The sequence below is a fragment of the Salmo salar genome, chromosome ssa21, assembly GCF_905237065.1.
Source record: "Salmo salar chromosome ssa21, Ssal_v3.1, whole genome shotgun sequence".
Taxonomy (NCBI): Eukaryota; Metazoa; Chordata; class Actinopteri; order Salmoniformes; family Salmonidae; genus Salmo; species Salmo salar.
Window position 1 is genome coordinate 23,655,750 of NC_059462.1, and position 14,567 is coordinate 23,670,316.

A 14,567-nucleotide genomic window follows, 5' to 3' on the forward strand; every position below is an offset into this window, starting at 1 on the left:
ACGCTGTGGGCGCTCCTCGTTATTTCTCAAAGATTGTATGAAGCCAAGAGAGTGAAACTCATTGCTGTATTTACGTTTCATGACGATTGAGCTCAGTCAAAAGTTTTGGCTAGCTTGAGTCCATTTGATGACAGTGGTGAGTGATGGCGAGTGGGAATGACAAGTCAGTGGCTGACAGCGCATCATCTGCTGCTGAGCGACAGCGCTGCAGGGTGTGGGTTGCGGAGTGATCTTCAAGAAAACTGCGAAGTGCACGGGCATCTCCCGCTCGCGCAGCTGTCAAACTGAACTCTGGGTCAGGAATACAGGAGGCTCTTGATGGCTTGCATTGCGATTATTCATGTGGAAACCCATGTCTCTTCTTTAGCAGACGCGGGTTTGAATTTTGCTGTTTGGTATCTGTAATGCATGGCGTTCCAACCTTGTTCCTGGAGAGCTACCCTCCTGTAGATTTAGACTCCAACCATAATCTACCTGATTGTAATAATTAGCTGGTTGATAAGCTGAATCAAGTAAAATGCAACCTGGGTTGGAGCGAAGACCTACAGTAAGGTAGCTCTCCAGGAACAGTTGGAGAACCCTTCTCTAATACATGCTATGGGACAATGATCGCAGAGGTCATATGCAAAGAATCCACTTAGACAGATATTTATGGGGGTTGTTAGTAAGGATTACATCAATCAAAGAGAAATTTCCAGGATTTTTTACATTCAGCCGTGTGGGCTTTGTGATCAATTGAGTCAAATTAAAATCAATACATAACTTACAAGTGTTTAATGGAAATGTGTTTCTTGCTTATCTTAATTCCCCCTGAGACACCCGTAGGGAGTGGGGTCGCGGCCAGGGTTTTAATTCTCCAGCATCTCTGGAGCAATTTCAGTTTAAGTGCTTTGCTCAAGGACACAGCGACAGATTTTTTTTACCATGTTGGCTTTGGGATTCGAACCAGCGACATTTTGGTTACTGGCCCAACGCTCTAACCTTGTGTGTGTGTGTGTGTGTTGGATTTCCCCCTGTGCATAGTAGAGTCGCTGAGGCTGAGAGCTAATTTCACTAGGTGATTAGATGTGAAGGACAAACCTAGGCTTAGCACACGCTGCTCCGTCTACAAGGGTTTTACTTGTTCATGATAGGCCTTCAGACACATTGTGCAGTCCTTGAGTTATATGGCTCATTACAACCTGAATGAGTTTACATGGCTGTGAAGTAATACCCACTTACTTGGTCTCTATATCCTTCACTCTCTCTTTCGTGCACACACACACACACACACACACACACACACACACACACACACACACACACACACACACACACACACATATATATTATAACCTGAATGAGATTACTTGGCTGTGAAGTAATACTCACTTACTTGCTCTCTATATCCTTCGCCCTCACTTTCTCACTCTCCTGCCTTGACAGGCAGGCAGCCAGTCAGGAAGGCTGTCACACACCAACCAACCACAAGGTCCCCAGGCATTTCTAAGCATGGAACTGAAGCCATTCTCATTGCCTCAGCCATTTTAAGGACACTCAGTGGGCTGTGTAGGCCTCTTAGAGACTCTTGCCACACCGTCTCACTTAAGGTACATCTCTCCGAAATGATTAGAGAGAGGGAGGGATGAGTAGAGAGAGAGAAAAGGACTGAGAAGGGGAAGAAAGCAGAGTAATGAAAAAGCAATGGGATTTATCTTGCCTTATAGTGGTGTGCTGAATGGCAGGCGTGGCTCAGATTGCGTTCTGGCTCTTTTTCCTGGAAAAGCAATCAGTGGTGAGGTGTGGACCTTAGGGGCAAATGAATGTGATCAGGGTTAGAGACCGGGCACACTCACCAATATACACTCAAACACAGTGTGTGTGGTTGCATTTGTTTGTAGAGGACTATGGCTGCACAGTCAAAAAGTTTATTTTGTATATTTTAATTTATTTTTATTTCACCTTTATTTAACCAGGTAGGCCAGTTGAGAACAAGTTCTCATTTACAACTGCGACCTGGACAAGATAAAGCAAAGCAGTGCGACATAAACAACACAGTTACACATGGGATAAACAAACGTACAGTCAATAACACAATAGAAAAATCTGTATACAGTGTGTGCAAATGAAGTAAGGAGGTAAGGCAATAAATAGGCCAATAGTGGCGAAGAAATGACAATTTAGCAATTTACACTGGAGTGATATATGTGCAGATGAGGATGTGCAAGTAGAAATACTGGTGTGCAAAAGAGCAGAAAAACAAAAACAAATACGGGGATGAGGTAGGTAGTTGGTTGGTTGGATGGGCTATTTACAGATGGGCTGTGTACAGCTGCAGCGATCGGTAAGCTGCTCTGACTGCTGACGCTTAAAGTTCATGAGGGAGATATAAGTCTCCAACTTCAGTGATTTTTTTATTTTTTTATTAGTTCCAGTCATTGGCAGCAGAGAACTGTAAGGAAAGGCGGCGAAAGGAAGTGTTGGCTTTGGGGATGACCAGTGAAATATACCTGCTAGAGCGCGTGCTACGGGTGGGTGTTGCTATGGTGACCAGTGAGCTGAGATAAGGCGGAGCTTTACCTAGCAAAGACTTATAGATGACCTGGAGCCAGTGGATATGGCGACGAATATGTAGCAAGGACAAGCTAACGAGAGCATACAGGTCGCAGTGGTGGGTAGTATATGGGGCTTTGGTGACAAAATGGATGGCACTGTGATAGACTGCATCCAATTTGCTGAGTAGAGTGTTGGAGGCGATTTTGTAAATGACATCGCCGAAGTCAAGGATTGGTAGGATAGTCAGTTTTATGAGGGTATGTTTGGCAGCATGAGTGAATGAGGCTTTGTGGCAAAATAGGAAGCTGATTCTAGATTTAACTTTGGATTGGAGATGCTTAATGTGAGTTTGGAAGGAGAGTTTACAGTCTAGCCAGACACCTAGGTATTTATAGTTGTCGGAACCGTCCAGAGTAGTGATGCTAGTCGGGCGGGCAGGTACGGGCAGAGATCGGTTGACGAGCATGCATTTCGTTTTACTAGCATTTAAGAGCAGTTGGAGGCCACGGAAGGAGTGTTGTATGGCATTGAAGCTTTCAAAGAATTTAGAAAGGCAGGGCAGGATGGATATAGGTCTGTAACAGTTTGGGTCTAGAGTGTCTCCCCCTTTGAAGAGGGGGATGACCGCGGCTGCTTTCCAATCTTTGGGAATCTCAGACGATACGAAAGAGAGGTTGAACGGTCTAGTAATAGGGGTTGCAACAATTGCGGTTGATAATTTTAGAAAGAGAGTGTCCAGATTGTCTAGCCCATCTGATTTGTAGGGATCCAGATTTTGCAGCTCTTTCAGAAGAATCAGCTGTCAGGATTTGGGTGAAGGAGTAGCGGGGGTGTTAACTCTTATTCTCCATGGACTTTACTGTGTCCCAAATCTTTTTGGAATTAGTGCTTCAGGATGCAAATTTCTGTTTGAAAAAGCTAGCCTTTGCTTTCCTAGCTGACTGTGTGTATTGGTTCCTGACTTTTCTGAAAAGTTGCATATCGTGGGGACTATTGCAGCTAGTGCAGTACGCCACAGGGTGTTTTTGTGCTGGTCAAGGGCAGTCAAGTCTGGAGTGAACCAAAGGCTGTATCTGTTCTTAGTTCTACATTTTTTGAAAGGGGCATGCTTATTTAAGATGGTGAGGAAAGCACTTTTAAAGAACAACCAGGCATCCTCGACTGACGGAATGAGGTCAATATCCTTCCAGGATACCCGGGCCAGGTCGATTAGAAAGGCCTGCTCGCAGAAATGTTTTAGGGAGCGTTTGACAGTGATGATGGGTGGTCATTTGACAGCGGACCCATTACAGATGCAGGCAATGAGGCAGTGATCGCTGAGATCCTGGTTGAAAACAGCAGAGGTGTATTTAGAGTGCAAGTTGGTCAGGAGGGTGCCAATGTTTACAGATTTGGGGTTGTACCTGGTAGGTTCCTTGATAATTTGTGTGAGATTGAGGGCATCTAGCTTAGATTGTAGGACGACCGTATATTTTTACTTTTTCCCTCACTCAACTTTTCACTCAACTTTTTTCATTCAACTTTTTCACCCCGGAGGTTTTATCTGGACATGGTTCGTCAGGACTTCAAACAGCCGAAGCTAAGTAACATTAACATGATGCCTTCTAATTGCAGTCGTTGTACTTATAATATACAGGAGAACGATCGCCTTACGGCAAGGATAGCTGTGCTGCAAGCTCAGCTTCAGACGCAATCGTTAGGCAAGGGCAATTTCAGTGTAGGAAAGGATGTAACAGCGTCTGTGCCACCAGTAAGTACAGATAGTAACGTTAGTATAAACCCCCTCGCACGGTCCCCGCAGCCGAACAACTTTCTCATGGCTTCTGGAGGGAAACGCTGTAGGAATGCTCAACCGGTGTCGCTTATTCAGCCGACAGAAACTTTCAACCGGTTCTCCCCATTAAGCGAGTCGGAGTCGGAGGCCGAGACTTCTCTGGTCTCTACTCCTCCCGTTGTGGGGTCTGAGACGCCGACGGCTCCCACCATTAGCTCTGACAAATTGAAAAACCTAGTCATTGGCGACTCCATTACCCGCAGTATTAGACTTAAAACTAATCATCCAGCGATCATACACTGTTTACCAGGGGGCAGGGCTACCGACGTTAAGGCTAATCTAAAGACGGTGCTGGCTAAAGCTAAAACTGGCGAGTGTAGAGAGTATAGAGATATTGTTATCCACGTCGGCACCAACGATGTTAGGATGAAACAGTCAGAGGTCACCAAGCGCAACAAAGCTTCAGCGTGTAAATCAGCTAGAAAGATGTGTCGGCATCGATTGTCTCTGGCCCCCTCCCAGTTAGGGGGAGTGATGAGCTCTACAGCAGAGTCTCACAAATCAATCGCTGGTTGAAAACTGTTTTCTGCCCCTCCCAAAAGATAGAATTTGTAGATAATTGGCCCTCTTTCTGGGACTCACCCACAAACAGGACCAAGCCTGGCCTGTTGAGGAGTGACGGACTCCATCCTAGCTGGAGGGGTGCTCTCATCTTATCTACGAACATAGACAGGGCTCTAACTCCTCTAGCTCCACAATGAAATAGGGTGCAGGCCAGGCAGCAGGCTGTTAGCCAGCCTGCCAGCTTAGTGGAGTCTGCCACTAGCACAGTCAGCGTAGTCAGCTCAGCTTTCCTCATTGAGACCGTGTCTGTGCCTCGATCTAGGTTGGGCAAAATAAAAAATGGCGGTGTTCGCTTTAGCAATCTCACTAGTATAAAGACCTCCTCTATTCCTGCCATTATTGAAAGAGATTGTGATACCTCACATCTCAAAATTGGGTTACTTAATGTTAGATCCCTCACTTCCAAGGCAGTTATAGTCAATGAACTAATCACTGATCATAATCTTGATGTGATTGGCCTGACTGAAACATGGCTTAAGCCTGATGAATTTACTGTGTTAAATGAGGCCTCACCCCCTGGTTACACTAGTGACCATACCCCCCGTGCATCCGGCAAAGGCGGAGGTGTTGCTAACATTTACGATAGCAAATTTCAATTTACAAAAAAAAAAACAATGACGTTTTCGTCTTTTGAGCGTCTAGTCATGAAATCTATGCAGCCTACTCACTCACTTTTTATAGCTACTGTTTACAGGCCTCCTGGGCCATATGCAGTGTTCCTCACTGAGTTCCCTGAATTCGTATCGGATCTTGTAGTCATAGCAGATAATATTCAAATTTTTGATGACTTTAACATTCACATGGAAAAGTCCACAGACCCACTCCAAAAGGCTTTTGGAGCCATCATCGACTCAGTGGGTTTTGTCCAACATGTCTCTGGACCTACTCACTGCCACAGTCATACTCTGGACCTAGTTTTGTCCCATGGAATAAATGTTGTGGATCTTAATGTTTTTCCTCATAATCCTGGATTATCGGACCACCATTTTATTGCGTTTGCAATCGCAACAAATAATCTGCTCAGACCCCAACCAAGGAGCATTAAAAGTCGTGCTATAAATTCTCAGACAACCCAAAGATTCCTTGATGCCCTTCCCAGACTCCCTCTGCCTACCCAAGGACGTCAGAGGACAAAAATCAGTTAACCACCTAACTGAGGAACTCAATTTAACCTTGTGCAATACCCTAGATGCAGTTGCACCCCTAAAAACTAAAAACATTTGTCATAAGAAACTAGCTCCCTGGTATACAAAAAATACACGAGCTCTGAAGCAAGCTTCCAGAAAATTGGAACGGAAATGGCGCCACACCAAACTGGAAGTCTTCCGACTAGCTTGGAAAGACAGTACCGTGCAGTATCGAAGAGCCCTCACTGCTGCTCGATCATCCTATTTTTCCAACTTAATTGAGGAAAATAAGAACAATCCGAAATTTCTTTTTGATACTGTCGCAAAGCTAACTAAAAAGCAGCCTTCGCAAATGGTCATTAGAAAGCAAATTACAGACTCCTCTTTAAATCTGGGTATTCCTCCAAAGCTCCATTGTCCTGAGTCTACACAACTCTGCCAGGACCTAGGATCAAGGGAGATACTAAAGTGTTTTAGTACTATATCTCTTGACACAATGATGAAAATAATCATGGCCTCCAAACCCTCAAGCTGCATACTGGACCCTATTCCAACTAAACTACTGAAAGAGCTGCTTCCTGTGCTTGGCCCTCCTATGTTGAACATAATAAACGGCTCTCTATCCACCGGATGTGTACCAAGCTCACTAAAAGTGGCAGTAATAAAGCCTCTCTTGAAAAAGCCGAATCTTGACCCAGAAAATTATAAAAAACTATCGGCCTATATCGAATCTTCCATTCCTCTCAAAATTTTTAGAAAAAGCTGTTGCACAGCAACTCACTGCCTTCCTGAAGACAAACAATGTATACGAAACGCTGGTTTTAGACCCCATCATAGCACTGAGACTGCACTTGTGAAGGTGGTAAATTACCTTTTAATGACGTCAGACCGAGGCTCTGCATCTGTCCTCGTGCTCCTAGATCTTAGTGCCGCTTTTGATACCATCGATCACCACATTCTTTTGGAGAGATTGGAAACCCAAATTGGTCTACATGGACAAGTTCTGGCCTGGTTTAGGTCTTATCTGTCTTTCCGATTTGGTCCTGCCGTACATACCTACACGTACGCTATGGTCACAAGACGCAGGCCTCCTAATTGTCCCTAGAATTTCTAAGCAAACGGCTGGAGGTAGGGCTTTCTCCTATAGAGCTCAATTTTAATGGAATGGTCTGCCTACCAATGTGAGAGACGCAGACTCAGTCTCAACCTTTAAGTCTTTACTGAATACTTATCTCTTCAGTAGGTCCTATGATTGAGTGTAGTCTGGCCCAGGAGTGTGAAGGTGAACGGAAAGGCTGGAGCAACGAACCGCCCTTGCTGTCTCTGCCTTGCCGGTTCCCCTCTTTCCACTGGGATTCTCTGCCTCTAACCCTTTTACAGGGGCTGAGTCAGTGGCTTACTGGTGTTCTTCCATGCCGTCCATGGGAGGGGTGCGTCACTTGAGTGGGTTGAGTCACTGACGTGGTCTTCCTGTCTGGGTTGGCGCCCTCCCTTGGGTTGTGCCATGGCGGAGATCGTTGTGGGCTATACTCGGCCTTGTCTTAGGACGGTAAGTTGGTGGTTGGAGACATCCCTCTAGTGGTGTGGGGGCTGTGTTTTGGCAAAGTGGGTGGGGTTATATCCTGCCTGTTTGGCCCTGTCCGGGGGTATCATCGGATGGGGCCACAGTGTCTTCTGATCCCTCCTGTCTCAGCCTCCAGTATTTATGCTGCAGTAGTTTGTGTCGGGGGGCTAGGGTCAGTCTGTTACATCTGGAGTATTTCTCTTGTCTTATCCGGTGTCCTGTGTGAATTTAAATATGCTCTCTCTAATTCTCTCTTTCTCTCTTTCTTTCTTTCTCTCGGAGGACCTGAGCCCTAGGACCATGCCTCAGGACTACCTGGCATGATGACTCCTTGCTGTCCCCAGTCCACCTGGCCGTGCTGCTGCTCCAGTTTCAACTGTTCTGCCTGCGGCTATGGAACCCTGACCTGTTCACCGGACGTGCTTGTTGCACCCTCGACAACGACTATGATTATTATTATTTGACCATGCTGGTCATTTATGAACATTTTAACATCTTGACCATGTTCTGTTATAATATCCACCCTGCACAGCCAGAAGAGGACTGGCCACCCCTCATAGCCTGGTTCCTCTCTAGGTTTCTTTCTAGGTTTTTGGCCTTTCTAGGGAGTTTTTCCTAGGGAGTTTTTCCTAGCCACCGTGCTTCTTTCACATGCATTGCTTGCTGTTTGGGGTTTTAGGCTGGGTTTCTGTACAGCACTTTGAGATATCAGCTGATGTACGAAGGGCTATATAAATACATTTGATTTGATTTAAGCATATCCCAATTTAGGTCACCTAGCAGTACGAACTCTGACGATAGATGGGAGGCAATCAATTCACATATGGTGTCCAGGGCACAGCTAGGAGCTGAGGGGGGTCTATAACAAGCGGCAACAGTGAGGGACATATTTCTGGAGAGATGGATCTTTAAAAGTTGAAGCTTGAACTGTTTGGGCATAGACCTGGATAGTATGACAGAACTCTGCAGCCTATCTCTATAGTAGATTGCAATTCTGTCTTGATGGAAAATGTTGTAATTGGGTATGGAAATGTTGAGTTTTTGGTGGCCTTCCTAAGCCAGGATTCAGACACGGCTAGCACATCAGGTTTGACGGAGTGTGCTAAAGCAGTGAATAAAGCAAACTTAGGGAGGAGGCTTTTACGGTTGCAGAAATGAGAGCGCCTGGGGACACACAGGGCCTGGGTTAACCTCTACATCTACATAAGGAGAGCTGCTCTAAACAACAGTATACAAGGCATATTGACATTAGAGAAAGGCATAAGCAATCACAGGTGTTGATTGGGAGAGCTAAGACAACCACGGGTGAGACAACAACGGGTAAACAGCTAAAACAACAACAAAGGGTAAATGGTGATGAATGGGCAGAGAGGGTCAGCTAGCTACACACAGGTCCTGAGTTTGAGGCTGGGGCAGACAGATAAACAAAATGAAGTACCATGTTAATGGACAGTCCAGCAGGCATCGGCTGTTTAGTTGAGTGATCACAGGGTCCAATGAGCAGCAATAGACGAAACAGGGAACCGTTCGGTAGTCGATTAATACGTTGAGCGAACGGGAGAAACGGTCTTCAGGGAGCTAGCAGGCTGAGGATAGCAGATGGATCATCACCAAACATCCACGACGCAGAGGCCGGTTGAGAGCACATTGGCCGAGTTACGTCAGCAGACTAGCAGACCAGTCTTGATGCAGTAATGTATGCATTCAGTACTGTAATGTATGCATTCAGTACTGTAAGTCGCTCTGGATAAGAGCGTCTGCTAAATGACTAAAATGTAAATGTAAATGTTGATGGATTGGCGGGGCTCCGTGTCGACAAAGTGTCCAGGCCATTTGGCAAGAGAAGTGTTGTAGTTGGTGTACTTCTTTTGCTAGCCGGGAGATGGGCCTAGCTCGAGGCTAACTGGTGCATGCTTCTGGACAAGGGCGTTAGCCACAATAGCCACTCTGTAGCAACTAGCTAGCTGCGAAGATCTGGTGTAATGGTCCAGAGCTTGCGGCAGGAATCCGGTGATGTAGTGGAAAAAAGCAGTCCGATATGGCAGGTATTATCCAGGCTATCCAGGCGAAAGCGGCAGGAGTCCGAGCTAAAGGTAAAGACCGCTAGCAGAAGCTAACAATGACTAAGTAGCGTGTAGCTAATTAGCTGGCTAGCTTCTGATGGAGGTTCCAGTTATAAGGTCTAAAAAATAGCTGATCCGTACCACATTGGGTGAGGCGGGTTGCAGGAAGGTATATTTAATTCAAAATGGAAGAAAAAAAAGAGATTGACATGTATACAAAAAACCCGAAAAAGACAATATTTACATGAGACGAAAACAAACACGTCTTACTGCTGCGCCATCTTGGATTAGTAAATTGAAAGAATATGATTTGGATCATATTCTTTGCTTGTTTAATCACTCAATCAATATTTAGAACGTGGTGTGTGTGTGAAAGAGGGAAACTGTTTGATCTTGTAATCCCACTTCCAACTCAATCTCCATTAGCATTTCCCAGAGGAGGAAATTACTCCAGTTCTGTTACAGAACAGATCGGCCCCGCCACCAATGGCCTTGTATGGGCTCTCTAATTATGGTGAAATAGGGAATGTCTCCCTCTCTTCTGAGGGGAAAAGGCGGTTGATAGTTTCCAAGGATGCCTTCGGAAGAGAAGAGCGTGTTGTCACGCTGGTTATGTGGTTTTTCCAACTGCCACAACACAACACAGTCTTACTTCTTAAGGGATATGGAGGGCAACAACGTTGCTGCCCTTCCCATGTGTGACACACACACTGCTCCCTGCCATAATCACACAGTGTAAACCCACAGGCCAGATGGCCCAAGCATGAGAATAAGCCCCAATGATATCCTTAATGAAGTCCGCTACTGTTCTGTAATGTGACTCTGCTCCCCGCATAATATGCCCAATAGCCTTACAGCTCTCATCAGCACAATCAACATGATGCTCACACCTTACTTCTAGATGGATTCCATGGCTTTGATTTGTATTAATGTACCGTCTTCCTATTAAAGCTTTAATTCCTGGAATCTTTCTTTTGATTTCCAGTTTCTCTCAGAAATACCCCCCTGTGAAGTTCCTTTCGGAGAAGGATCGGAAAAGGATTTTGGTGAGTGTTTCCAAACGCATGCACACATGCACGAATGCCGAACACACACAAACATTCCTCTCTTATTTCTGAGATCACAATCCTGGACTTAAAGCATGAATCTATTCCACAGCGCCCTCTCCCCCTCCTCTACTCATCCTTTATTCCTCTCCTTCTTTCTTCCTGCCCTCAGTCAGCCAACCAGCTGACACTTCAACTTTAGGACAGGTCTTTAGTGTCTGTCTGGTTGGTTGGCTGCTAGACCCTTATCCAAACACATTACACATCCTCTTTGATGGACAACTAGCTGCAACTAGCTTGAAGGCACACTGGGGATTGGACGTACGCTTCAAGGCAGGTCTATCCTACTGGAAAGGTGCTGACACAATCTCTGTCAGCAGCTTTCTATTTACCTCAAGCTATACTAATGATCTTATACTCTCAAGTAATGCTCCCTCAAGTTACATCTCCCAAGTTATTTATTGTATTTTAAGTTAATATTCAACCCTTAGTGAGAAGCAATAAAAAAACAAAGCAGTGGAACTGGCTTCGAGATCTAAATTACAATTTGAGGGCCCTAGATCATGGGCAGGGCAGGCTTCGTGGGCTCTCTTTCTCTCCCCCCCCATCACGACCCACCCCATCCCTCTCTCATGGTGTAACCCTCTTTCACCCCCCCATCACTACCCACCCCATCCCTCTCTCATGGTGTAACCCTCTTTCACCCAGATAACGGGAGGGGCGGGCTTTGTGGGCTCCCACCTGACTGATAAGCTGATGATGGATGGCCACGAGGTGACTGTTGTGGACAACTTCTTCACGGGCCGCAAGAGGAACGTGGAGCACTGGATCAGCCACGAGAACTTTGAGCACATCAACCACGACGTGGTGGAGCCACTCTACATCGAGGGTAAGTGGAGACACACACACACACACACACACACACTTGTGCGCACATGCACACAGAACTCGTATAACATTTACATTACATTTACATTTAAGTCATTTAGCAGACGCTCTTATCCAGAGCGACTTACAAATTGGTGCATTCACCTTATGATATCCAGTGGAACAACCACTTTACAATAGTGCATCTAAATCTTTTAAGGGGGGGGGGGAGGTTAGAAGGATTACTTTATCCTATCCTAGGTATTCCTTAAAGAGGTGGGGTTTCAGGTGTCTCCAGAAGGTGGTGATTGACTCCGCTGTCCTGGCGTCGTGAGGGAGCTTGTTCCACCATTGGGGTGTCAGAGCAGCGAACAGTTTTGACTGGGCTGAGTGGGAACTGTGCTTCCTCAGAGGTAGGGGGGCCAGCAGGCCAGAGGTGGATGAACGCAGTGCCCTTGTTTGGGTAACCACATGCACCACATGCTGTATACAGAACATTCATACAGAGCACATACAGCTCACAGACAAAGTTGGAGTTTTCCATCATGTTGATGAGGATCTAACAAGAACAAGATATTCCACTAACTGACTACACACCTGTTCATCCTGGAAATGTCCCATGTCAAAATGGTGCTCAATGTCCCTGAAAGACAGTGTAATTGCGCGCACACACACATGCACACACACGTGCCTGCGAGTGTGTTTGTGTATTGTATGTGTACGCCTAAAGCATGGGGAAAGATTAATAGATCATAACACATAAACCATTCTCTACCCTTTCACCATCTGTCTTCCATTTTCACCTCAACTTATTCTGTCAGTGACACCAGTGATCTTGCAACCAGCTTTTCACAGCAGACCATTGTGACCTGAAAGCTCTGTCCGAGCAGGCAACATTTGTTATAGATGTCTTTTTTCATGACCAGATCAAGGTGTTCTGGGAAATATGTCATTTAGGATGTTATCTGGTCAGATCTGGTCAGATTTGCTTTTTAACCAGATTACAACCAGATAAATACATATTTTTGTTGTTGCTAAAAAGACGTTGATAAATCGTCCTTACGCAACCTGACCAATACATCATAACAACGTCATTGCAACCAGTTTCGGCCTCTGGCATGGGGATGTTGAGAAGGGCCAGAGGGGTTGGAGAGGAAAGGCAAGGGGGAGAAGGGAAGGGATGGAATGAAAGAGTATAGAGTGAGGACAAAAGAGATGAGAGGTAGTATTTTTTTTAAAATATATATATATATATATATATATATATATATATATATATATATATACAGTACCAGTCAAAAGTTTGGACACACCTACTCATTCCAGTGTTTTTCTTTATTTGCACTAGTTTCTACATTGTAGAATAATAGTAAAGACATCAAAACTATGAAATAACACATATGGAATCATGTAGTAACCAAAAAAGTGTTAAACAGATCAAAATATATTTTAGATATGAGATTCTTCAAAATAGCCACCCTTTGCCTTGATGACAGCTTGCACACTCTTGGCATTCACTCAAACAGCTTCATGAGGTAGTCATCTGGAATGCAATTCAATTAACAGAACTTGTCTTCTTAATGCGTTCGAGCCAATCGGTTGTGTTGTGACAAGGTAGGGGTGATATACAGAAGATAGACCTATTTGGTAAAAAACCAAGTCCATATTATGGCAAGAACAGCTCAAATAAGCAAAGAGAAATGACAGTCCATCATTACTTTAAGACACGAACGTCAGTCAATCCGGAGAATTTCCAAAACTTTTAATGTTTCTTAAAGTGCAAAAACCATCAAGTGCTATGATGAAACTGGCTCTCATGAGGACCTCCAAAGGAAAGGAAGACCCAGAGTTACCTCTGCTGCAGAGGATAAGTCCATAAAATTGCCGGCCAAATAAATGCTTCACAGAGTTCAAGTAAAACACATCTCAACATCAACTGTTCAGAGGAGACTACGTGAATCAGGCCTTCATGGTCGAATTGCTGCAAAGAAACCACTACTAAAGGACCCCAATATGAAGAGACTTGCTTGGGCCAAGAAACACGAGCAATGGACATTAGACCGGTGGAAATCTGTCCTTTGGTCTGATGAGTCCAAATTTTAGATTTTTGTTTCCAACCACCATGTCTTTGTGAGACGCAGAGTAGGTGAACGGATGCTCTCTGCATGTGTGGTTCCCACCGTGAAGCATGGAGGAGGAGGTGTGATGGTGTGGGGGTGCTTTGCTGGTGACACTGTCAGTGATTTATTTAGAATTCAAGGCACACTTAACAAGCATGGTTACCACATCATTCTTCAGCGATACGCCATCACATCTGGTTTGAGCTTAGTGGGACTATCATTTGTTTTTCAACAGGAAAATGACCCAACAGACCTCCAGGCTGTGTAAGGGCTATTTGACCAACAAGGAGAGTGATGGAGTGCTGCGTCAGATGACCTGGCCTCCCCAATCACCCAACCTCAACCCAATTGAGATGGTTTGGGATGAGTTGGACCGCAGATTGAAGGAAAAGCAGCCAACAAGTGCTCAGCATATATGGTAACTCCTTCAAGACTGTTGGTAAAGCATTCCAGGTGAAGCTGGTTTGACAGAATGCCAAGAGTGTGCAAAGCTGTCATCAAGGCAAACTTTTTTTGGTTACTACATGATTCCATATGTGTTATTTCCTAGTTTTGATGTCTTCACTATTACTCTACAATGTAGAAAATATTACAAATAAAGAAAAACCCTTGAATGAGTAGGTGTGTCCAAGCTTTCGACTGGGACTGTATATATTATTTTAGTATTTTATTAGGATCCCCATTAGCTGTTGCGAAAGCAGCAGTTACATTTCCTGGGTTCCTAAAGGTGGGTGAGGGATTACAGTGGATAAAGAGTGGTGAAAAGAAGTGATGGAAGAAACCAGTTAGAGAGGTGTGAATAAGGGATTGGGGGACAGAGAAATGGTTGATTTGACAGATGTTAATT

At 44.9% G+C, this 14,567-nt stretch overlaps 1 protein-coding gene across 3 annotated transcripts in view; it reads left to right on the top strand.

The window, feature by feature from the left end:
• Positions 1-8,441: 8,441 nt before the first annotated feature.
• The window catches only part of LOC106581982 (UDP-glucuronic acid decarboxylase 1-like), a 40,230-nt gene continuing 34,104 nt past the window's right edge, over positions 8,442-14,567 (top strand). For 2 of the 3 annotated variants that reach the window (XM_014164592.2, XM_014164593.2), the window contains exons 1-2: positions 8,445-10,733; positions 11,442-11,622. In XM_014164592.2, the coding sequence (XP_014020067.1) occupies positions 10,617-10,733; positions 11,442-11,622 (298 nt within the window). In that variant the 5' untranslated portion in view covers positions 8,445-10,616. Of the gene's footprint in view, positions 10,734-11,441; positions 11,623-14,567 lie in introns of all 3 variants that reach the window. The other variant, XM_014164594.2, reaches the window with a different exon arrangement.